We start from the raw sequence: 25,485 nt of genomic DNA, 5'->3' as shown, positions 1-25,485 counted from the left end.
TGGCTGGGAAGAGAAGGGCTAATGACTTGGAAGCTTCCCCTTCTCCACATTAGCACATTAGCTTTGTAATGGCCAATAGCACAGCCAGCAGCTGGGCAGGCGGGACAGACACACCATCCCCTCTGCCCCTGATCATCCAGATAAGAAAATCCTCTTGCCTTGGGCTCTTAAGAAGTCAGGTCATTTCACAGGGTATTATACCCCATGTGGCACAGGAGGAAATCAAAGCCCAGGGAGGTTAACACCTTGTTAAAATGGGCCCAAGGGACCTGGGAGTCCAGTGGTTAAGTCTCCACACTTCCGATGCAGGGGACGCAGGTCCCATCCCTGGTCGGGGAACTAAGATCCCACATCCGCGGGGCACAGCCAATTTAAAAAAAAAAAGGGCCCAAGAAAGGAGGCTGTTTCTAGGAACTGATATCTGAGGCCCTGTGCTAGGTGGTTCTTCATAATGACCCATCTGGCAGATAAGGAAACTGGGCCTCGGCTTCTCCATGCTGACAATGATCCTCTAACTCTGCTCCAGCTCCCCTGGATTTTTCAACTAGGCCTGACTTTTGTGCTTCAGTGTTCATCTCTCATTGTCCAATTTTAGCAAGAATTCTGCTAAGTTGGTTTAGTCAGAATCCTCCACCCTCGATACCTCATCAGGTTCCTCACCGTCCACTATCCCCTAGGTGACGTCAGATCACCCTGGCCTGCCTTCAAGCAAGAACTAGGGGTTGCTAAGGACTTTCTCTCTCTGGACTCCGTGACTCCTCCACCCCTCAGCCAGGGAGGCCTGAGGGCTGCAGAGTGGCCGGTGCTCCTGAGATGGGGAGGAGGGTCTCCCTGTGATGCCCCTGCCGAGGTTTGCTGGGCGTGGCACGAAGACCAGCTGCAGCCCAGGCTTGGAGCAAATCCCCGTGACTCCAGGCCTAGAGACAGCAGCGCTGCCTGAGTCCTCAGCCTGTCTTTTCCAAGTACCACTCACTGAGCTGGCCTCTTCAGGGTCTGCAGCGTTCCCCAAACCACTCTGCCCAAGGACAGTGATGGCGGGGATTAAGTGTATCTCTTTCCCCTGATTTAACCGCTAAAGGTGCTTGAGCAGCTTAGAGGAAGGAGCAACGGGGCCACCAGAATGTGTCAAAGCTGGCAGAATCAACAAACTGGAGCAGCCAGGCTAGCAAGCAACAAGCCCAAGTGCCCAATTGGGAGTTTCTGGATAACGCTTAAAAGAACATTTACGCTCAGAGCATCCTGACAAGAGCAGGAGATGGCTGGAGGGTAGAGAGGAGGATATGAAATGATCTGCGTTTTGTGGGTGGGGAACCGGAAGCCTGAAGAGGCTACATAAGCTTCCTAGGGCTACAAGACACAATGGCGTCATGGTGGTAATGGAAGCCAGGTCCCTGGACTTTGGCACACCTGGAGAGGAAGAGGAGCCCAGCTCTGCCCTCTCCCCTGGGCCACGCCTTCATCCCCATTCGCCCATGTCCTGTGGATCCTCATATTCCAGCTCAAAGGCCCCCTCCTCTGTCACTCCCTCTGGTCCACATCCAAAGTCCCATAACCCTTTATACAAGACTCATATCACGCATCACACTCTGGGACTATGTTCACACTATAAGTGCAGTACCTGGCACAGTGCTCATAGGTGCTCAATAGCTATTTGTTGGATGAATGAGTGAACGAACAAATGAATGCATATTTTATCTCCTGAACTAGAACGTTAAGTTCCTTCAGGCTCAGGACCACCCTGGGCTGGGCACACAGTGGACCCACCACGAACACCACTTGATTAAGCAACTCTGACCTCAGTACATTCAAGAGTTGGGGCCCTTCCCCTGACCTGACCCATTCTGGCCACTCTTGCCAGTCAGGGCCAGGCCTCTGTGGGCCAAGGCTGTGATAGGTTACTGGCCCTTTAGTGCAATAATCCAATTTAGAAAATGAGAAAATATTGATGAGCAGAAATAAAATCACCCTGTCTCACCACGCAGAACCAACCACTGTTAATGTGAGGTACATGGCCTTACCAACTTTTAAACATGCGTGTGTGTGTGTGTGTGTATGTGCATACACAACTATGTTTCAAAAATGGCCTCCTAGGGCTTCCCTGGTGGCGCAGTGGTTGAGAGTCTGCCTGCCAATGCAGGGGACGCAGGTTCGTGCCCCGGTCCGGGAAGATCCCACATGCCGCAGAGCGGCTGAGCCCGTGAGCCATGGCTGCTGAGCCTGCGCGTCCGGAGCCTGTGCTCCGCAACGGGAGAGGCCACAACAGTGAAAGGCCCGTGTACTGCAAAAAAAAAAAAAAAAAAAGGCCTCCTAGATACTATGCCATAACATGCTTTTCTTGATGATACATTGTGAACATCTTTTCAGGTTACAAGTCTGTGACATTATTACAGCCACGTGGTGGTCCATGGAATGGAGGGATCACAGTTTGGCTCATGTTTCTACTGTTAGACATTCAGTTTTTTTCCAGCTTTCGCCATTACAGACAATGAGAGATGGATCCAACCCTCTTCCCACCGCAGACAGCCCTCCCAGACTCCTGCCTATGTCTGTGGAAGCTTAAAATAACCAATAAAAGCAGAATCAGAGTGGGCAGTATTTAGAGAAAATTACTTCTTCAAGGTCAGCTTGACCTCCCTTCACTAATCATTGGCACTATTGACTGGCAAACTTGTTTCACGCCACTGGGACCAGCTTGAGGCAAGATGATAAAAATGACTGTTTCAGAGCACGATTCAGCATATGTGTGGTACCCATGGTCTGAACAGAGGCTGAGAGGAGGAGGGGTCTGGGCCCAGGGAAGTGGTAAGGGGCCCTGAGTGAGCTTCCCAGCACAGAGGTAACCCAGCAGAGACCAGTGACTTCTGATTCCCGCTTTGGGTGGAGCTGAGTCCCACGACATCTAAGGTCCCATCTGGAATTGGGATGAGAGGCTCGCCAACCTGGTGGCCTAGGGCCCCAGTTCCCTGGCTTCCTTGGCAGCTTAGAAACAGATCATGGCGCCCTGTTGGCCGCCCAGGCTGGAGCCACACTGGACAGTTGACACATGGCTGGCTGTCTCACTTCTGATCCAGGTGATCTCCTTCCAACCAGAACGCCTGATTTTTCAGGATTTTTCAGCTTCTCTGCCTCCAGTCCCCAAAGGATCCCAATCAGTGAGCTGGAGCCTGAGGCCTCCTTACAATGGGACCTGGGGCGCTGGGTAAAGATGCAGAGGCAGCGCCCCAGCCCTAGTGCCTCAGGCCTGTGGGCAGCACGTGGGAGGCTGCCTTAGCCTCCCCAGGGGGCTGTGGGCACATGCGTGCTGGAGAATTCAGGCTGGCCTGGCATCAGCCTTGACACAGCTTTTGGTGCCTGGTGCCTCAACAACAAAGATCAAGGATGCTGAGCTGAGCTGAGCTTCACGCCCCACTTGAAATGCCACAAGACACAAGCAGGCAAACTATGGTAACCTGGTGGGACAGAGAGTTGTGCCTGTAACAAGGAGGCTCCCGGGCCACACTCACGGCTGGGTCTGTCCCTTCACAAGCCCGGGGAGGGCAGTGATCGAGCTCCCCCACTGCACAGAGCCCTTGCCCAAGCCCTAGCCCAAGCCCTGGTTGTCGGGGCTGGGGGGTGGGGGGATGTGTGCAGGAAGAAAGCAGCAGCAGCCCTTGTGCTCAGGAGGCACAGAGAACACTGCATGCCCTTGACAGTCCTGCAGGCTGAGTCCCTCAAGGAAGTCTGTTTGGCTTGGGGAGTTCTAAGTCCTCTGATGAAAGAGAGGCCAGCTGCGGGAGTGGATGGGGCAGAGACCCAGGCCCTGACCTCGGATCTGCCATTTGGAGTTGTGCAACCTCAGGCAGGCCCCTAACCTCTCTGAACCTCAACCTCCCATCTTTAAACGGTCCTCGGCTTCATGGGGCCATAGGGGCTGGCAGAAGGGACCACGCGGCGCTCCCCAAGGAGGTGTAGAGAGTGTGGCGGGCAACCGGCAAGAGGATGGGGAGCACAGAGTGTTTTACGGAATACATTAATGAACCTTAAGTGCAGGCTGTGGGGAAAGAAAAACAAAGGGGGAGAAAAGCCCCCACTGTGATTTCCTCCTCCTCCGCACCTCAGACTGGCCAGCAAGGTGGGCCCACAGGCTCCCAGTGCGGCCACCTGCCAGCACTGCCCCCTCCTGCACACTGCCCCACCTGGATCCCACGTGCAGTCAAAGCCGGGTCAGAACACGGTCCCCTTACTGGCTGCTCTGGAGACAGCTAAGTAAGTAACTCAGACTGCCTGGCCCAAGCCTGGGGGATTTGCCTTCCCTGTCAGATTTCCCATTTTGCTCCCCTGTGCCCACCGCCCCTCTCCCCTGAAGTCCCCCCACCCCTCTGCTCTGCTTCTCCAGCTGCTTCAGTTAGATACCCCGGGAGGGGCTCGGGAAAGAATGGCAGTTTTGCCATGGCCTCCCATTAAGTGTCTGCCGGTCCCTCCCTCACAGCGGGAGGTATGTGTGTCTATAACACACGGAGGACTAGAGCCACCTCATCTACTGTACAGCAAGAGTCTGGAAGTGAGGGGTGAAGGACGCGTGGGATGGAAAAGTAATCGCCTCCCCTACAGGCTCTTCTCCTGGGTGGGGTGGACATGTGAATAGCTCCTTTGTAAATCTTCTCCGTGCTTGGAACCTAAGGTCGCTGCCACCAGCTTTACACCTCTTTCCACTCAGGCTTAAGATCATTGTCAGAGAAATAAGACCTCCGTTATAATTGGAAAAATAAGAAGAAAAGCTCCTAAGATAAGCACCAGATGGGAGTGAATTAGGTAGGGCCTCACCAGGGAAACCAGCTTCTGAGAAACAAAATGAGTGGAAGGTGGTGGTGGCGGGGAAGTGGGTGAAGTGGCCAGGACAAGCAGCAAGGAAGTGGTGTGCGTTTAACAATCCACTTCCTGAGGGAAACATCCCTGATGTGGGGCATCTGCCGATTTTGCGTGGTGTAAACATTCCTCCCATGGCCAATTTCAAGCTACCAAGGTGAGGTCACTGAACTGGAGCAAGCACCTCCAGTAATGGTGAGTCAAGTAGCCCGCCCGGGCAGGACCACAGGCTCCTGAGCACAAGGTGTCAGAGCTCAGGCCAACTCCTGTCCACCTACACTAGGATTCTTTGGAATAAACTTGAACTTTGGGAACCGGCCCGCTGTTTGGCTGTCTGCATGTTCTCAGTTGCCTCTGGCTCATTGATAAAGTTTCTTCTGAAAATGCCAGGTGAGCGGGCTGTGCTACAGGGAAATCACAAGTGGGGGTTTGTGGGCACTGCGGCAGCAGAGACACCGTGCCCAGGGTCCAGTAGGGTCCGTGGGAAAGAGGAACCCCGAGCAAAGAGGCAAGTCCACAGAGCTCACCTCTGCCACCCTCCCAGCCGACCGTCAGCTCTCACGGCTGGGCTGACTGCTCTTCTCATCCTGACGTAGCTACACACATACACACATGCAACAGACACTGAGAGAAGGAAGAAAGAGGCTACAGCTTCTTCAGGGATGGAATGTGCTTGTTGATGGAAGGTTCTGGTTTACCTCCATGGTTCTATCTTGCCTGCACTTTGGAATCATCTGGGGAGCTTTAAAAAATCATCAAGCCCCAAACCCACCATCAGAGATTCTGACTTAACTGGCATGGGGTATGGCCTGGACACAGGTGTTTTTAAAATCTCCCAATGATTTCAATGCACAGCTAGTTTGAGTACCACTGGTCCTCCCAGTGAGGCTTAATGAGAGAATCCGGTGAAAACACTCATATAGCACTTCCATCCCAGGATGCTGCCCACCTGCTTCACTGTGTGGGGCAGAGCTGTCAAGAGCTAGGCTGACTGCCTGCGTTCGTGGCATAGGGAATCCTGCCTCATCACCTTACACTGTTCTCTCCACCCCAAGGAAGTTTCCCTCCAACCAAAGTTACGTGCTCTAGCCATAACTTCCCTGTGGCTTTCAATCTCCCTCCAGCTATATGCAAAAATCCTCTCTCCTTATGCAAAGCACTGTCCTCAATGGCTGGGGTTCTGCAGCAAGATTGCCTGGGTTGGAAACCCTGGTTTTGTCCAGGCAGCATGACCTTGGCCAAGTTACTTAAGTAACTTCCCTGAGCCTCAGTTTCCTCACCTGGGGAGAATAATAGTGCCTGCCTCATAAGGTGGTCGTGAGCGTTAAATAAGAGCACACTTGCAAATGGTTAGAGAAGAAGATCCAGATATGAAATAAATGGCCACTAAGTATCAGCTAGTGTAACTGACCATGAGAGCCCCGTGAGAACAGGGAGCGGGCTTTCTCCGCCTCCATCTCCAGCACAGCGCCTAGCGCACGGCAAGCTGCTCAATCAAAAAACAACTGGCGAATGAACGTTTCCCAAATGCCTAAGTCTGTGTTCGTGACCCTGCGAGCCTCTTACTCCCTGAATAAGGCCCTTGCAAGGCTGAGCTTTGAGAGTCAGAGTATCTGGGCTGCTCTCCAGCACTCTGGACAGAGAGAGAGACAGACGGTCCCTTAGACTGGCTTGTCTAAGGGAGCAAGAAAGTACTTTGTTTTAAGCAGATGTCAAAGAACTTTTCTTGCTGTTCACCTGTGTGCTACCAGCAGAGTGCTCCCAGCACCCTGGAGAACTGGACGTTCTGTGGGTAATCAAAGTTTTACCACTCAGTGGCTGGCACAGAGAATGCCACCTGGACAGAGACCAAGTGTGTGAAATGTCTTCTGCCCAGAGACCAGGCTTGCTAGTTCCCTTCAGGCAGACACATGTGGGCAGGAGCTGCAACAGGAGCTTCCCTCCCCTCCACCTCTGGGGACCATGTCTAATTTGCACTAATTGCTGTTGAAGACTGTTTGCTTACTTCTAACCTCCCCCTCAAGCGGCTCCACAGCCAGCAAGCACTCCTACACTGTGTCTAGTGATGGCTTCACGATCGATGCCTGTACTGACTGCTCACTGCCCATGGGTACAGGGCGGCACTCTGCTGGTGCTGGACAAGGGCGTTCTGGGCAGACGGCATGAGTCCGCTGTGCCAAGCAGGCAGCTGCCACCTTGAAGGGTGAATCATCTTCCCCTGGGCACTGTGACACTCAGCGCTTGGAGGGCAGGGCAAGGCTCAGACTGTCGCCAGCTGGCTGTGCTCGGGACGGGGGGTGGGGGGTGGGGGGGTAATTCAAACCCAATGTCCAGGGATCCATCCCTTCCCCCCCAGATGGGCTTGGAGCCCAAGATCCACGGGCAGGAGGAATGTGTCAGGGGTTTGACATTGTCTTCCCAGACCTTCTCTGCTTTGACCTGTCTTAGGGGCTAACAGTCTTCTCTGGCAGGCAGGGAGCTACAGGAAGTGTGCTTGCCAATCAGCCCCTTGTAAATACCAGCTAAAAGGCCGCTCACAGGGAGAGCTCCTTTCTCTGCAACCGCAGGGCTCCTGCCAGGGCTGAGCGAGGCCAGTATAAGAAAACTCTGCCCTTGTGACTTGGCCAATAGCTTACTGGTGCTACCAGACATGTGGCACCCAACCTGCTACCCCAGGCACCATCCACACCCTCCTCTCCCATCACATGAAGAGCTGGCAGGCTCCGGAACACCAAAGACATGTGGGCCCAGGCGCGCCAAAGCCCTGGGTTCAAATCCTGCCTCCACCAGGCCCTAGTGCAGTCTGCTTAATGTCTCTGAGCCTCTCTCTTAGCCGTCAAGTGGATGTAACGCCCCCTATCCAGAAGAGAGGCCTGAGCAGATTAAATGAGACGATTACAGAGGAGCAGTGTCAAGCAGCCATAGCTGTTAGGTTTTCAAGTCTGTGCGATTTTATCTTTTCAGATCAAACAGAGCATTATTTCCACTTCTGCTTTTCTAGGGTTTCTTCTATTTAAAAACTATTTTCTGGGCTCCAGTGAAAGAACTCTCCTTCTGTCCCCCCAGAGGCACAGAGTGGGTGTGATGTGGAACAACAGGACCAGGTCCCGCTCACTCCCGCTCCCCGGGAAGCCCTCCCCAGCCCAGCTTCCTCGTGTACCACTCACTCAGCACTTGGTACTCAGTGCTTGTGGCTCATGCCCCCAGCCACAGGAGAATTCCAAGAGCAAGGAGAGCCTGCAGAACCTCTCACTAAGGGGCAGCTTGGTAGAGCCCCAAAGTGAAATAAAGCCACATCTCTCTGCCCCTGTGATGCTTATCAATTTAGTCTGTGAAACAGGGTGGAACAGTGATGTCAATGTCAGGAAAGGGCAATCCTGAGGTCCTAGTGGGCATTTATGCCCCACGCTAAGGGACGATATCCTGGAGAATCTCTTCTATTGATGGAGACCAGAGTGAAGCTGCGGCTCCCTGGAGGGATCTGCCCCTCCCCCGCCTTCCCAGGGAAGGAAAAAGTTGCTGTGATACAGGGCCTGGGCTCCCAGTGATACACTGGGCTGTGGCAGGGGTGCAGGTGCCCCCTTGGGCCAGGTGTGCTCCCTCTAAGTCTCCACAGTGCCCCCAAACCATCCTTGTAGCCCAGGGGACAAGGGTCCTGTACTTTGTGGAAACCTTGGGTACCCTGAGAAATTTGTGAGGCTTAAGGAGCAGTTGTGTTTGGGAGGACGGTGCGGCCATTAGCACAGTCAGCAGCCCGGAGGTGGCATCTGGTGCTTTAGGAAAAGGCCCTGCGCTTCTCAGGCCCTGCTGTGCATAGAAAGCACTTGGGGGTCTTGCTCAGGTACACATTCTGATTTTCAGGAGGTTGGAGGTGGAGCCTGAGGTTCTGAATTTCGAACTGGTTCCCAGGTGATGCCCACACTGTTGCTGGTCTGTGGATGACACTTTGAGAAGCCAGAGCCTCGAAAGGGGTTCTCAAACTTCAGCATGCATCCGCATCACCTGGGGGGGGAACTTATTAAAACAAACTGCTAGGGAATTCCCTGGTGGCCCAGTGGTTAGGACTCGGCGCTTTCACTGCCGTGGCCCGGGTTCAGTCCCTGGTCCGGAACTGAGATCCCATAAGCCAAGTGGCACGGTGAAAAAAAAAAAAAAGATGCACAAATTGCTGTCTGTCCCCACTCCCCCAGTTTCTGATTGAGGAGAATCAATCAGATTGATTGATTGGGAAGGAGCCTAAGAATATGTATTTCTAACAAGTTCTCAGATGATCCTGCTGGTCCTGGGCTCCCCCAACTCTGAGAACTATTGGCCTTGACAGTAAGAAGTGAAACTGTATGAACACAGAATTAAGTAAATGCAGCCCAAAGCATCCCTACGTGATACAGGTACAGATGTCCCCCGCTATCTGAAAGTAGAGCATTCCTATAAAAGCTTTCGTAAGCAGAAATGGCATAAAGTGAAGAAGCAATTACCTTAAGACACATCTTATTAACGGACACACAAAATAAACTGAGATAAAGCACATGGCGGCTTGATGCTGGGATGTGGTTCTGGGGAAGGAGCTTGGCAGGGCCACTCTCTCTGCCCGGGGCACAAACTTCCTCTGTTAACACTCGCTGCAAAATAAATGCTGAATGCGATTTGCGCTTTTCCTATTTTTTCATAAAAGTGTAAATCCTCTTCGGATTTCCTTGATTAGAGAAAACAGGTACCAGTGCAGGTCTTTCGTAAAAGTGAAGTGGTGTAAAGCCAACTTTGGAAAAGCAGGGGATATCTGCACTTTTCCTTTTAAAAGTGCTATTGCTTTGTTTGTTAAATTCTTAACAAGCTTTTGTTTCCCTATGATCTCTCGTTCTTTCTGGAACAGTGGTTGCATGGGGTAAAAAACCCAGCAAATAGAGGGTGGGTTTTTTAACGGAAAGTTAAATTCTAGCTTAACCAAAATAGTCTCCTGCTTAAGCAAAACGAAGTCTCTGAAACATCGGTACTTGGTCTCCCCTTCACCCCACATGTTCCAGGAACGTGTTGAATTGCTCTGTAGCATCGAGTAATTATAAGTTCTTAGGAGTGAACGCTGCTCCCACACCCACCTTCAAGGCCTGTGTGATGGTTGCTGGGGTAAAGAACTGACTCCCTGGTTTTAACAGGATGGGTGACCCATCTTCTGCCCATGTCACCACTCACAGACCAAATGCTTCTACCTCCTCCAAAGCCTTTCCAGGGCTCTCTGGGGAACCCCACCTCACAAGGACACGTGGACAGCCACCCTCTGCCTGGGAGCCTCCCCCTGGCACCTCAGCACTTCTGACCATGTCTTATCTTGTAGTTTACTCTCCGCTCCCACTCAGACTTTCCCTACAGCCTGTACGCAACTTAAGGTCAGGACCTGCATCTCATTCATCTCTGTCGCCCCTATTTCTGCAGAGACTCTCTCTCCCCAAGCAGTCTTGTTTATACACACTCAGAAGCTTCCATATACCAGAGGCTCCTTCTGGTTTGGAAAATATAAGGACCATCCCACATCCCAGAAACTTGTAAGTCACTGTTGTCAGAATAAATACTCTAAGCTACAAACCCTTTTCTCCCTCTCGGAAGTGCCTGGCAGGCTTGTCCCCAAGGACCCAGGAAGCCTCCCATCTGGATGGGGGCACTTGCTATATGCGTGTGCCAGGGCCCAGCTTGGGCGGGTAGAGGAGAGGCCTGTGACCTGCACCACTTCCTGTTCATCTGAACCAGGCCCAGACCTACAGACTCAGGGGCTTAGGACAAAGGCAGAGAAAATGGTAAGACATGAGGCAGGACTTCTAGACTGAGAGCTTGGCCGTGCAGGGTGGCTGAAGTGGGATGGGGTGGAGATAAAGAGTCAGATGGCATTGAACCTGTCATCTACCTGGCTCCACACTCGGGTGAGAGGAGAGCTCATCCCCTTAGCCGAGGCATCACTGCCTATCCTCACGACACCCTCACCATCCAGTCACCCTGAGGATGCAGTGGTGGCGACCACGATGGACAGAGACGCGGGTGGAGATGAGAGGAGGGAAGAGTGTGGCGTAGTTGAGGGGTGAGAGCTGAAGGACAGGGAGCTGGCTGGCTGAGCACAGACCCCAAATCTCTGCGGGACAACTCATGGAAGCGGCTTTCAATATTTTTTCATCATGACTCACTGTAAGAAATTCATTTTAGGACTTCCCTGGCGGTCCAGTGGTTAGGACTCCGCGCTTTCACTGCCGAGGGTGTGGGTTTGATCCCTGATCAGGGAACTAAGATCCCACAAGCTGCGTGGCGAGGCCAAAAGAAAAAAGAAAAAAAAATACATTTTACAGCATGACCCAGTACCTATATCTGTGCGGGTACATTGCAAAACTAAAATAAAAAGTCACAAAGCAGTATGTACCATGCTACAGGTGATGTACTCCAGCACATGCTGGTTTCACAACTTATTGCCCTATTATGTGTCAGTCATTTCGGAGGGCCTTGGAGCCTTTGGAATTCCTGCTCTGTACTGTGCTCCCAACCAGCTGCGCGCCCGCTGTATGCGGACACCACACTCATGTTGGGTGGGGGTAGGGAGCAGGGTGGCTCCAGAGATGAGAGCACAGGGAGGCCACATCACACACACGGACTGGAGGACTGTCCGTACAAGGCGGCAGCAACGAGGCCGCCACATGCTAACCCAGATCCTTGACCTGAGGGCATTCAGCTACTGGTGAGCACCAAGGACGGGCACCCTCCCCGCCCTGCCCACCGCCGGTTGGGCCAGAAAACAGAGGGCAGTGTCCCTGCCTCTCTCCCAGCCTGCATACCCTGATGAGGTCCTGTGCCTTCTCCCGTCCATGGACCGGAGCCCTCTCTCCTCTCCCTACATCGTGGTCCAGAGAGTGGAGGAAGACTGGGCAGCGGCACTGTCCAGAAACAAGATGCTGCTGCCACCCTCGGCAACTTCCAGGCCTTCCTGAGGCCTTGCTGGAGGCATCTTTTGAGAAGGTCCCTTCAGAGGCACCTTCGGATGCACCTGGGGGCTTGCTTCAGAGCTGCTTGTTCTCTACTTACCGAACTAAAGCTTTAAGGCAACCCAATTTATTTCTTTAAAAACGATTTTTAAAAAAATTTTCCAATCCTCTCTGAGGGCTCTAAAGGGGAAAAATAAGCCATTCTTAAGGCATCCTAAGCTCCAACTACACTTATTCCCATGAGCTCCTGCAGGAGATCGGCTACAGCTGGTGACGAGAGCAAAGCTATTTCCATAACGTAGGACTTTTCAGCCCTCACCTTCTTCACTGTGATTACGGCTCTCTTTCCTCCAATTGGGCTGCACAGGCTGTGGCCTGGCCTTCCGCTGGTTTGGGAGCTAGAAAGCCATCCAAGCAGTTAACTAGGATGGATTGGAGACAGGTAGAAAATAAAAGTGAGGACCCTCCTGCAAGGGAACCATAGCTGCCGCCGTGTGCCCCTCTTTCCACCTGGTTGGGGGAGGACACCCAGGCATCCCGCAATGGGGAAGGCCCTGAGATCAGCCAAGCACCTCGAGGAGCTGCTGGACACTTGGGGAAAACTAGAAGGCAGGGGCAGTCCCCGACATCTCCATGTCCCCCAGGCCGGGCCCAGGCTGGGCAGCAGGGGGCTCTGTCACAGACTGAACTGACTGGGATACACAGCCAGTGGCTGATGTCTCTTTTACCTGGTCAGGTGTGCAACAGACACTTGACCATGAAGGCCGGGGGAATGTCTCAGTGCCTCAGTCTCCACATCCATCAAATGGGATGATCACCCTGTTGCCTTGGGCCTGCACATGAGCACTCTTGGTAAGCTGTAAGATGCTTCCACGTGTGGAGTTATTACTGTCACTCTGCAGAAAGTTAGAGCTATGTGTACAAAAGAAGAAGTCAAAACCGCCGATCTTTGCTCTGGGAGCTGTTCGGCTAAGGAATGTTGTCGGCCTTGTGGGAGGGGAAAGATTAGGGAATCTGTGCCACCCTGTACTTCCCACTTTTTCTCGTACTGCAGCCAGCATAGACCACGCAGCCAGTTCTCCGGCTGGGGGCGCAGGGAAGCCACCTTCTGGGGTGGGGGGTTGGGGAGGGTGGGGAGAAACTCCATTTGGAAGCTGAGAAGAGCTGAAGCTCAGAGAGGGAACGTGAGTCTTTCAAAGCTGCAGTTAGGAAGTGGGGAAGCCAATGGCCAATACTTGTCCTGACCTGCCTGCCTGCAGCTACCCACCCAGCTCTGGTCTTGGTATCAGCCTGAAGTAGCCCCTGCTTGGTTACTGCCCCATTTAGATAAGCAGCAGAAGGAGGTGGAGGCATCAGGAATGGCCTCCAAGAACAAGAGGTGGAGGAGGAAGGGCCCAGCAAGGAGAGCCTGGCTGAGAGTGAAGAGCTCAGGGCGAGACCCCGGGTGGTCAGGACAGCACAGGAGGAAGAACTGTGCAGTGAAAAGGCACTTCTGGGCATGCTCCTTCCGCTTAAAGACAGAAGAAGGGCCCAAGTGACCAGGGGGGCCAACGCACGGGCAAGACTGACCCAGAGCCCACCCCCAGGGCCTTCCCAGAGGCCAGGCAAGGGAACCCCACTCCAGGCACAGGGCTGAGTTTTAGAATCATGTATTCTTATCCTGGCGCTTCTGTGGTCTCACTGTGCCACCCGATGCTCTTTCATAACCTCTCTGAGCCTCAGTTTACTCATCTCTAAAAGGATGGACCCAGACGTTCAGAATTTAGCTGGTCCCACCTCCCACTCAGCCAGGGCCAGGGCCCTGCAGGCGGCATCCCTGATAGAAGGGACACTCGCCGGCGCACAAGGCAGGCTGCTCTTCATCGAGCAGCTCCAAACCACCAGAGACCTCTTCCTTTTAATCAAATGGCAAAATGGCTGTGAAAGAGCTTACGAAAATAAAAGCATAACTGAAGGGGGTTATTATTAACCATCAACATTAGAGGCAACGTGAGAGAGGACGAAATGGGGCTGCAGGTGGGTTTCCAGAGCCCACCGAGGCAGCCGCAGGAGGGGCCGAGGAGGAGCGCGAAAGGACCCTGTGAGTGCCAGGCTCTCTCTGGGGAGGTTAGACAGCAGCTGGGGGGGGGGGGGGTGCTCAGGTCCTGATGAGACCGGCAGGTATGTAACTGCTACAAAAGGAAGAGAGGGACCCCTCCTCCACCTCAGAGGAACCCAGCTCGCTGGGATCTGCTGTCTGCAGGAGGCACATCTCCAACCCAGACGGGAAGACCCTCTGGTTCCCTGGGGGGAGCGTATCTGTACTGGAGGCACAGAGACACTGTTCTGAACACCTCTGCCTAGTGGCTCCTGCTTAATAATGGCAAAGAGCTCACTGTGACGCCAGCGAGGGAGAGCTGAAGACTCTACCAGGAGTCAATGCATAGAGGGTCCCAGCTGAAGGGTCGCAGAGGCACCTGAGGCAGGCAGAAGAAGACGCGAGAGGGAGCGCCTGTGGCCCAAGGTGGCCCAGCCAGTTCAGGGCTCGCTGTGGGGAAAGCCAAGAGCTTCTACCTGCCAGGTGAAAGCAAGTGTCTGACCTGGCCCCTGGCAGGTGGCAGGGCCTCGTAATGGTTACCCTCCTAGGCTCAGTGCCCTGTACTCGGGAATCTCAGACCAGAAAGCCCAACCTTGCGCTCTTGTCTATGAAACTCTGAGTCCAGAGGCCCATGCCTTGTGCCCTGTGAGGCTCTGTGAACCTCACTCGGGAAAGGGAGCTCAGGGGAGGCTCTGCACGCAAAGGGAGGTGAGGGGCCTGGTGGGCTGGGTCCACTCACCCACGATCTCGTTCTCTTCCAGATTGATGGTCTCCAGCGCAGGCAGGGTGGTGAGCTGCTCAGGGAAGTCGTGGAACTGGTTCCGGGACAGGTCGATGGCCTTGAGGTGCTGTAGGGTGCTGACCTCGTTGGGGAGGCTGTGCAGGAAGTTCCCTTCCAGGTGGAGCTCTGCCAGGTGGGGAGGAAGAGTAAGGAGCGGGGGGAAGCGGAGCAACCCGGAGACCACAGTGACTGCTGGCCTCCTGGGCCAGGAAGGCGGCAAGGAAGGAAGCCCCCCAAGGGGCGAACTCCATATTAATGCAAAAGGGGGGATAACCCCTACCACTGCCACCCATCATTCCAGCTGGGCTCCCGGCTGTTGGCTTTGGAATGGAAGGCTCTGCCCAGCAGAGGTCTCTCACCCCTGCTCAGGGTGGCACATCTGGGGTCATTCCTAAGGCGGGTTTAGGGACCATCACATCCTTGAACTGAGGCATCCAGAATGACCAGAGAGGCTTTCCTTACTGCGGCTCAATCAGGCTTGCCCCTCGATTTTGTTCCCCCCAAACACATCCCTAGGACAGAAGCGGTCCCTCTGACCTGGACCACTCTGGCAGCCTCCTCCCTGGCTTCCTGCCTCCAGTCCCTCTCCAATCAACGCTGCACAGTGGGACCTTTATAACCTCATGAGCGCAGCCCTGAGCTCACAAACCTTCAGTGGCTCCCCAGGACCTCCTCCCTAGGCAATCAAGGCCCTTTGTGACCAGGCCCCTGCAGCTCTCTGCTCCTGCAGGTCCAGTACTCACACCTGGGTCTGTGCCCTGGCTGCGCTGGTGCTGGAATGTCCTCTGGGATGATCTCGAGCAAAGAGACACATCACAGGAGAAGTCATACAACATCATCTTGCTGGACTCCTGCGTGGTTCTGCATCCCATAAAGAAGTGGTAACGGGAGCTCTCTTTTTCATTTTGGGGGGGCCTACACTGAGTCCCACACACTGCCAGGAGCTGATGCTAAGTGTCTCATCTGATCCTCAGAACAGCTCTGCAAGATTTATCTTATTCTGCTCCATTCGACAGAACCAGAAATGGTGGCTCAGAGAGATTAAGCAATTTGCCCAAGATCACACCACCAGGTGGCAGGGAAGCCAGGATTGAGATGACCTGGATGACTCGACGCTGGTCACAAAACATGGGACAAAGGGGCTGGTGACAGAGGCAACAGGAGAGGCAGGTGTGAATATTTAACGAGGGATGCAATGTCCCAGGCAATGTATTAGTCGTTCATGAAATCTCATATAATCCTCCCAACAGATTTCTCTCCCAATTTATGGATGAGAGCACGGAGGCTCACAGAGGTCAAGTAACCTGCCCCAGGGCACACGCACCTAGCAGTTCCCCATGTTCCCTGAGATTCACAGATAAGGGAGGGAAGTGGGGAATGGAATGACAGTCCCATTTCCTCAGGAAAGTGGGGTTGGGGAGGGGTCCATCCAGACACCAACATCAGGGCAGGTCTGGGTGGAACCTTCAGGAAGCAGAGTCTCTGGGGGAGGCTGAAAACACTTCTATGTGAAGCCCAGTCTGCACATCCTGCTGGGAAGATGTGCCTGGAATCAGCCGGCAGGCATCTCCACAGTCGGGAAACCAAAAAGCTTTTCATCTAACTGCTATCATTTTTTTAAAAATTTAACATCTTTATTGGAGTATAATTGCTTTACAATGGTGTGTTAATTTCTGCTTTATAACAAAGTGAATCAGTTATACATATACATATGCTCCCATATCTCTTCCCTCTTGCGTCTCCCTCCCTCCCACCCTCCCTATCCCACCCCTCTAGGTGGTCACAAAGCACCGAGCTGATCTCCCTGTGCTATGCGGCTGCTTCCCACTAGCTATCTATTTTACGTTTGGTAGTGTATATATGTCCATGCCACTCTCTCACTTTGTCACAGCTTACCCTTTCCCCTCCCCATATCCTCAAGTCCATTCTCTAGTAGGTCTGTGTCTTTATTCCCATCTTACCCCTAGGTTCTTCATGACCTTTTTTTTTTTTTCTTAGATTCCATATATATGTGTTAGCATACGGTATTTGTTTTTCTCTTTCTGACTTACTTCACTCTGTATGACAGACTCTAGGTCCATCCACCTCACTACAAATAACTCCATTTCGTTTCTTTTGATGGCTGAGTAATATTCCATTGTATATATGTGCCACATCTCCTTTATCCATTCATCCGATGATGGACACTTAGGCTGCTTCCATGTCCTGGCTATTGTAAATAGAGCTGCAATGAACATTTTGGTACATGACTCTTTTTGAACTATGGTTTTCTCAGGGTAGATGCCCAGTAGTGGGATTGCTGGGTCGTATGGTAATTCTATTTGTAGTTTTTTAAGGAACCTCCATACTGTTCTCCATAGTGGCTGTATCAATTTACATTCCCACCAAGAGTGCAAGAGTGTTCCCTTTTCTCCACACCCTCTCCAGCATTTATTGTTTCTAGATTTTTTGATGATAGCCATTCTGACCGGTGTGAGATGATATCTCATTGTAGTTTGGATTTGCATTTCTCTAATGATTAATGATGTTGAGCATCCCTTCATGTGTTTGTTGGCAATCTGTATATCTTCTTTGGAGAAATGTCTATTTAGGTCGTATGCCCATTTTTGGACTGGGTTGTTTGTTTTTTTTGTTATTGAGCTGCATGAGCTGCTTGTAAATTTTGGAGATTAATCCTTTGTCAGTTGCTTCATTTGCAAATATTTTCTCCCATTCTGAGGGTTGTCTTTTTAATGAAAGTTCAGTGTGGCCTCCCAGGTCTCTTTCCCTGATGTTCAATAGCTTTCCTATACGTCTCTGTCTTGCTGCATTCATGACTCAAAGGCTCTGCAAATCTCCTGCCCTTGTGTGCGGCTACAATGAACATTATCCCGAGGCTTTTGTATGATCACATCCGCTCCTCTCAGGGCTGAGGGAGAAGCAGGAGGGTAGGGACCCTTTCTGCCCAGGCTCAGAGCCTGACGGACCCATGGGAGACTTACTCTTCCAAACTTTACAAACCAGCGAGAACTCACTACCTTCTGACACCCCAGGTGTCAGAAAGCCAAGACTGCTCCCTCACCCAGTGAGGTTAATTAAAAGTCCAAGCCAAACAAGGCATTCCTGCTCCAGAAGTATTTGCTCAAGAACCACTCTGAACAGCAGACTCTTCTTCCGGAGCTCTTTTGCCCCTCATGACTTTCCAGCTTGATTCCATCTGGTTGGACCCCATTCTGGAAAAGGGCAACTTTCACTCCTATCAAATTACAGACTATTTGCTCACTAGGTGGTCCATCCCCAAAGTACAAGGGATCCTCCTGACAAGCTCTGCCTGGATTCCTCAGGTCAGTGTTCCCAGGAGGAGCAGGCAGGGTCTGGACATGACTACACGGGGGGGCCTGCTACAGAATGACAGAGAGAGTGAACCGTCCTGAGCACTCACCACACACTAGTACCCTCTTTTCAGTGTTTACCATGTTTTACCTCAACTTAATCCTTATGATGACCCACTGAAGTTGCGTAGAATGGATCCCGTTTTACAGATCAGGACGTTAGAAATGGCAGAGCCAGGTTCTGACCTCAGACCAGTGTGGCTCCCGGGTCCGTAATTTTATCCATGCCACTTACTGATTCTCCACACCCTGACACACACAAGGCTGCTCAGCTAGCTAGTTTGTCTTGGAGAAGCTTCAGAAAGATGCGCTGCTTAAAATTAGATGCTCTTGCTGAAATTTGTTATCACCAAGGGAGATTTTTGTTTTCACTGATTTAATATTTTCCCCATTCTGTGCATAGCCCTCCTGGGCCTTGTTTGTGCCGAGTTATCTTCTTGAGAAAATTCAGGTCCAGTCCTCCATCACCACTGAAGGCAGCAGGTCGCCTAGCCCGCAGGCACGTGTGCAGTGCCAATAACCGTAACAGAAACCCAATGCTATCCCAACTGTAAATATAACATTTTGTTTTTTGAAGCCACTGAGATTTGAAATTATTTGTTCCTAATGTAAAACTGGCCTATCCTGACTGCTGCAGTTTGTTTCACTTTAAATGCATTTTCTACTTATAAAAGCAATGCAAGCTCACTGTAAAAACAGAGACATCACAAAAATATGGAACAAAGGAAAATGAAAATCCTGCGTGTTTCCCCCCCGCCAGAACCACTGTTGTCTGGTATTCATTCTTCTATATTTTTCTATGTACATGCTTATGGATGGATGGATGGATGCATATTGTTTTTAAAAAACAAACGGAATCATAGACTATATACACTTTTGAGAACTGCTTTTTTCACTCAGTAAAGCTGAGGCAGCTTTCCAAGTCATTGCTTTGTGTTTCCTTCCCTGGAGATCATTACTCTCAAGATTGAGACTTGTGGATATAAAATCATGCCCCTGCCCAGCATCTCGTTTCCCAGGGAAGGCTGCTCTCTAAAGTCCAGCCGTTCTTCAGCAGCAGGCTCTAAGGAGATGCTCAGCTGCAAGGAGGAGAAGCTGAATCTGCCTGAAAGGCGGCCTCTCGCCCAGCTCAGAAGCACTTCTGAAAAGCAAAAGGCGCAGAGGGAGTCACGGCTGGGCAGGCAGGGCTTGCACCCTTGGTGTTCAGCTCCTTGGCTGCATTAGGGTAATCAGAGGGGCTGTGTTGAAATTGGGAAGGAAGGGAGAGCTTTCCATTACTGAGCTTCAAAGGGAGCCCAGATCTGCTCTGGAAAGGCAGTGTCAACCCACTCTAGTTAGTCAGGCTCCTGCTGCATTAAGAAAGTATTGAAGTGCTGGGATTGGGTGGGGAAGGATTTCCAGGAAAGCGCTCTTGGGCCGGATACCCAGCCGCACTGGGTCTGGGGCTTAGACCAAAACCGAATAATAATGGCTAACATCTAATAAGCAGTACTATGCTCCAGGTACTTGTTCTCTGGAGTTTACACGCAATCATTTTAATTTTACTATAACCCATTACCTCCAATTTACAGAGAGATGAAATAACTTGCCTAAGGTCACACAAACCCCAACCTCTCCCCCAGTTAATCTGACCTTCCTCTCCCAACCCCCAAACCAGGATGTGAACCCCAGCCAACCTCCCCAAGAGAAGTGGGCCATTCCGGCCACCTGCTTTTTCCGGTTTTGCACCTCCAATCCCTGCAGCACCTGTCCTCAGAGTAGATAACTCAGCAAATCCCTGCTTATTTAGTGGTGAATGAATGATGGGGGAAAACCCAGGAGGACCTAGTTCTGATCTAACTCATCATGTGTCCTTGGGACCATCCTCTCCCTGGACAGCCTCCATGAGAAAGCCCTCCCTGCCCATTTACAGCAGGGCTGTGAGAATGAGTCGAGAGTGTTGTGAAAAGCAGGACGTGCGGCACAATACACATATTTATTAAGCACCTACTAGACGCTCAGCCCTATGCTTGAACATGAAGAGGATAATCTTTGAAAAGTAAAAGCACTGTTTCTGTTAGAGGGGTACAAGATCCATGAGACTTAGTTATTGGATTATGGAGCTTTTTGTGGAAAAAAACCCTGAAAGCTATCATTAAAGGCAGAAGTCAAAAGATAAAATAAGAGAAGGTAGATGCAGCTGGGACACATGGCTTGCAGGAAAGTCAATCAGACTTTCACAATTATGCCCAGGGTCTCACTGCCCTCTTGTCGCAGGGCGGAGGGGGCTGTGTGCGTGGCTGTATTAGGGGAGCTCCAGATGTTTCTTCCTGCTCTCTTACACCAAGGTTCAGAGTCAAACAACCTAGGCTCCCAGGATGGACAGGGTCTCTGGGAGAAGACCTTACTCCATCCCACTCCCAAGACTGTCCCCAGCCTGAAAGCAGCCAGGCATGACATCCCCTTATTTACTATCCCTTCTGAGCTGTGGTTTCTGGACTCTGCTAAATGGATCTCTCCTTCCCCAAGTTTCCCTTATTACTTCCTCATCATCCTTATCTTGGACAATTGTCAGCGCTGACTCAGAGGCCTCAGACTGACCCCAGCGGAGACAAGGCCAGCTGATTACATTAAGGGACAGATGAGGCTGGCCTGCAGTAATTACGCAGCCTGGTGGTAAAGGAATGTGCCAACTCCAAAAATACCTGCCCACTGAGGGTCAATCAGCACCTTGGCTGCGACACTGCATCAATGAGCAATTACTTTCCTACCTGCAAGGGCCCGCCTGCAGGGCAGAGTCAGTGGGTCAGGTGGAACAATAATTGTCCTTCAAGTGGCCCATACTCAGCACTGCAGACTCTTCACACAGAGACAGTTGCTGCCCACGGGGAACAGAGAGGAAAGAAGAGAAGTTTCCGAAAGCCACACATCCACTCCTTGGGTGGACAGAGGGAAGGGGTGAGAAAACTCTTCTAACCGAGGAGTCTGGGACAGACTAAAATGAAGCACTAGCCATTCTGCCCCCCATGAAAAGGGTAGGTGGCTCTTACTCTACCAACGTGAACCAGTTCCTAAAATATACTGCTAAGTAAAAGGGACAAGTTGCAAAACTGTGCATACACTTTACTCCCATTAGTAGTTTATAAAGGAGTTCTGGATCTGGACCCACAGTCCTGACCCTATTCTCTCTCACTGTGTGAACTCAGGCAAGTTACTTAGGCTCTCTGTGCCGCAGTTTCCTCATGTGAAACAAGGATAATAAGAGGACTGACCTCACAGAGTCACCAGACTTTGAGTAAATGCGCCCTCACATTATAAAGTGGTTGTCTGCTCCTACACCTGCCTTCCTGAGAGACTGTGGGCTCCTCAAGGACCAGGTCTAGGTCTTGGTTTCCTTATCCTTCCCAAACGTCGGTGCTATGAGGATTAGATGAGATGACGCGTGTAAAACCCTCAGTGTGGAGCTGGTGGGGGCTAAGTGCCCAGCAAATTTGGGCTTTCTTGTTATTTCCTGTTCATGCTCACACCGGCCCTAAACAGATGCTCAGGAGGAACTAATGAATTGAGTTGAAAGGCAGGCTGTGAGAGACTGAATATACACACAGACAATGGCCAGACCAAGTATAAAAATAGAACTGGGACTCATAACCTGAAGCATCCTGCCCAAGAAACCAAACCATTAGTAAAGCAGCCAGCCCAGGAAGCTAGTCTTCTGTAAGTCAGGCTTGTAGGAAGTCAGACTACTATCTCCATCGACAGTCCAGGAAGCCAAGGAATACCCCCTGTAACAGTTGGCCCCAGATGGCTGGGACTTGATTACTAACCGACAGTTTCCCTAAATTTTTGTCCCAACATCCCACTCAGGACCAACCAGAGATAGCCAGATGTGCATCCTAGCCAATCCCATAGAAGGCCCTGCTGCTGGCTGGCCCGCCCCCGCCTCCAGCTTCCCCAGGCCAATAGCCTGCCATCAGGCCCACCTGAAGCCTTCTCCCTTTCATCCACTACGAAGCTTTCCCATTCCTCTGCCTGCCTTTGAGTCTCTGCCAAAAGCAAGTGACAGTGGCTGACACCCTGGCTAGAGCGAACTCTGAATGAACAGCCTCCGCTGGTTCTCATTTGGGCGGTCTTTGTCTATTTCTGCAGGTGTGTCTTACACACCTCCAGCCTGGCAGGCCCAGGACACACTCAATAAGAAGAGCTGAATGACTTGCATCTGGAGGAAGTGGGGAGATGGGAACACAGGAGGAGAGGGGCCAGAGGAGCCACAGCCAGACCTCAGGATCCACTCTCCGCAGAACCGATGTGCCCTTTGGACAGATTCCATTTTTCCCGCCATAAGACGGTTGAAGGAGATCAATGGGATGTAATCATTTAAAGACCACCCAACTCTGAGGTGGCCGTGACCCCAGCAGCAGAAAGTCCCCAGGGTACCCACAGGAGACAACTTGGCAGTCAGGGAGCAAGCAGGTGGCTCTCTCCCCAGCACCAAGGCAGCATATACCCACTCTGTCAAGAATATATACACTACCAAACATATGGTAGATAGCTAGTGGGAAGCAGCCACATAGCACAGGGAGATCAGCTCGGTGCTTTGTGACCACCTAGAGGGGTGGGATAGGGAGGGTGGGAGGGAGGGAGACGCAAGAGGGAAGAGATATGGGAACATATGTATATGTATAACTGATTCACTTTGTTATAAAGCAGAAACTAGCACACCATTGTAAAGCAATTATACCCCAATACAGATGTAAAAAAAAAAAAAAAAAAAATCTAGGAGACGACGCTATAGGCAGTGCGGAGCCCAGCACAGCCTATTCAAGTCTCCTCTCCACACATAAAAGGAGAGGGTTTTTTTACTTGAAAGAGAAACAAAGGCTGGGGTCCAGAGCCAGGTGGGTCTCTCAGCTCCAGCCCCTCCCTGCCTGGTCACCAACCCTCGTCCACGGCTGCCTCTGTGAAATCCAATTACTGGGCACATGACAGCCTTGCCTTTGTAATTGGAGGTGGTGTCGGGGGAGCCAGGAGCCACCAGAGCACGGGAGGGGGTTCAAACGGCATTCTTCAACAGACTTCTGATGGAAGGGTATCATGATGCGTCACGAATCCAGGGGCCCTAAGTGTGTTTCTCCACACTCGCTGCTGTGTCCCTGGAGAGGGCCTACTTGCTTATCCCACAAGGCACTGCCATGTCAAGTCCTCTCCAGGCCCTTGAGCTCACGCAGGTGGCCTGGAAAGGCAGCCCTGGCTGCAGGGTGGGTGACCTCGGTGTACGGCTCTGACAGCCCGGACGAGTGCCTTCTCACCCTGACCTTCCTTCTCCACCCGTGAGGTGAGATGGCAGTGACAGCTCTAATATTTTATGGGAGATTCTCCCAACTGGTGGCCCAGAGGCTCGCAAAATGTGTTCTATTGGCTTCCAGATTAAAATAAAAATTAAGTAAAAATGGATAAAATTCATATAAATATCCACCTTTCCAGCTTCAACTGAATAAAACTATCAGAACGATCCCGTGGCACATCTGGCAGAAGCTGAGTAGGGCCTGTAGCAGGTGGCCACAGTCCCCACCACTCCCTCTTGTTCCATGCCCAATCTGAGTCACTCATTACCTACATGCTAGTCTCTTAAGCGTTGGTGTTTATAACCCCTGAACTATGGTCTCAATCTTGGCTGCCAGCACTTTAGAACGACTGATATTGATGTTAACAGATACCTAGGCCCAGGCCCACACCCAGACATTCTGATTCAACTGGTCTTGGGGTAGAGCCAAGGCAATGATGTTTGTAGAAAAACTCCTCAGGTAATTCTAATTTCAGCCAGGCTGAGAGCTGCTGGTCCAAGGGCCCTGGCAGCTGGGAGGACCCGTCTCACCTGTGTAAAGAAGCAGCCACCAGAAAAAGAAGGACGGGAAAAGTGGGCCTGGTCAAAAGCACCCACAGGTGCCCCTGGGGAAACACGTGTTGCCCTGGGATCCCCTCCACCCACAACATAAGCACTTTAGCTTTTTAGGCACAAACGCAATGAGCTTTGTGAGCTTCGGTCAGAAACGACAACATAGACCAATCCCTCCTGCTTGCCCTTGTGTTTGCGCCCAGTCTAGGTCCTGCCTGTAGCTCCCTCCTGAGCCACTGTCCAAGCTGCTTCCTGTCCCTGCACTGGGTTTGCCAATTCACACCTCTCCCCTTCCCTCTTGAGTCCGCCCAGGGCTCGCACCTCCTGTAGGAAGCTGCATGAAATATCCTCCTCTCTCAGGCTTCCCTGGTGGCGCAGTGGTTGAGAGTCCGCCTGCCGATGCAGCGGACACGGGTTTGTGCCCCAGTACAGGAAGATCCCACATGCCGCGGAGCGGCTGGGCCCATGAGCCATGGCCGCTGGGCCAGCGTGTCCGGAGCCTGTGCTCCGCAACGGGAGAGGCCACAACAGTTAGAGGCTCACGTACCGCAAAAAAAAAAAAACAAAACGCTCCTCTCAAGTCCCTCAGGTACCATCAGCACTTTACGTATTGGTTTCTCTAAACAGGCTCTTAGACTCCTTTCATGCCCCTATCGGATAGAGAATTCCTGAAGTCAGGAATCACTTCTCCTGTGCCCCCTGTGCCCTCCCCAATTCTCCCACCCCACTATTTCACGAACACACACCAAGCGCCCAGGCTGCAACTCCATCCCACGGGTCACTGAGTGGCAGTGGACTCTTGCAGAAGGATGGAGGGTTTACCTGGAGAGTGGAGAGCGGGCACTGCCGCCTGCTTGTCCACCTGGAGGAGCCATTTCAGATGAATCTACAACGTCCACCTGCCAGCCTCCTGCCCACCTCCCTGCCGAGCACCCGTGTCTGCTTGCTGTACGTGTGCACAGCACAGAAAACAACAGCCCTGGCGTCTGTCACTCCTGAACTGAGAAAGCAACATGGGAGAACAGTGCTAGATTGCAGGGGGGTTGGGGCATGGCAGTCAGAAGGGGGCTCGTTCAAGTCTACCAAAAAATAACTACTCCTGAGCTGCAGGACCCCAAATACTCTACTGGTCTGTTCAAAACAAGAGAATCACTCTGGGACCCACACCCTTGACCATGAGTCAATCTGATTCACAGCCAGCTAGAGGCAGGAGTGGCACTTAGAGATTTCCAGAGGACACAGGTCCACCCTTAGAGCCTCCCCTTGGGAATGATTTCCTGAGACTAGCTGACTAAGGACTAGCCCTGGTGACGTTCCCTAGACAGGGTCGGAGCCTGAAGGATGAGGGTCAGCATGCTCTCCTGGCCTCAGCTGACCAGGGCCTACCTTGGAGCTGACAGAACGTGGTCATGAACTTGCTGGTGAGGGACTTGAGCTCATTGTTGGCCAGCGTGATGAGGTGGATCTGGTCGGTGACATTTCTCAGGACCTTGTAGATGCCGATGGGGAAGGAAACCAGCTTGCACTCGGCCAGGTCTGCAGCCAAAGGACAAAGACCACAGTTAGCAGCCACAGCTGCCCATCGA

The 25,485-nt window shown here is 52.0% G+C and overlaps 1 protein-coding gene across 3 annotated transcripts in view; it reads right to left on the bottom strand.

Moving 5' to 3' along the window:
• LRRC20 (leucine rich repeat containing 20) overlaps positions 1–25,485 on the bottom strand; it is a 58,093-nt gene that overhangs the window by 2,795 nt on the left and 29,813 nt on the right. Inside the window, exons 2-3 of one of the 3 annotated variants that reach the window (XM_065894589.1) lie at positions 25,286–25,435; positions 14,615–14,782 (exon numbers count right to left, since the gene is read on the bottom strand). In XM_065894589.1, coding sequence (XP_065750661.1) covers positions 14,615–14,782; positions 25,286–25,435 — 318 coding nt within the window. The remainder of the gene's footprint in view (positions 1–14,614; positions 14,783–25,285; positions 25,436–25,485) is intronic. The other 2 variants (XM_065894591.1, XM_065894590.1) reach the window with 2 other exon arrangements.

This window comes from Phocoena phocoena, chromosome 16, assembly GCF_963924675.1.
Source record: "Phocoena phocoena chromosome 16, mPhoPho1.1, whole genome shotgun sequence".
Taxonomy (NCBI): Eukaryota; Metazoa; Chordata; class Mammalia; order Artiodactyla; family Phocoenidae; genus Phocoena; species Phocoena phocoena.
The sequence above is the reverse complement of the archived record's forward strand: the minus strand, read 5'-3'. Positions and strand labels throughout refer to the sequence as shown.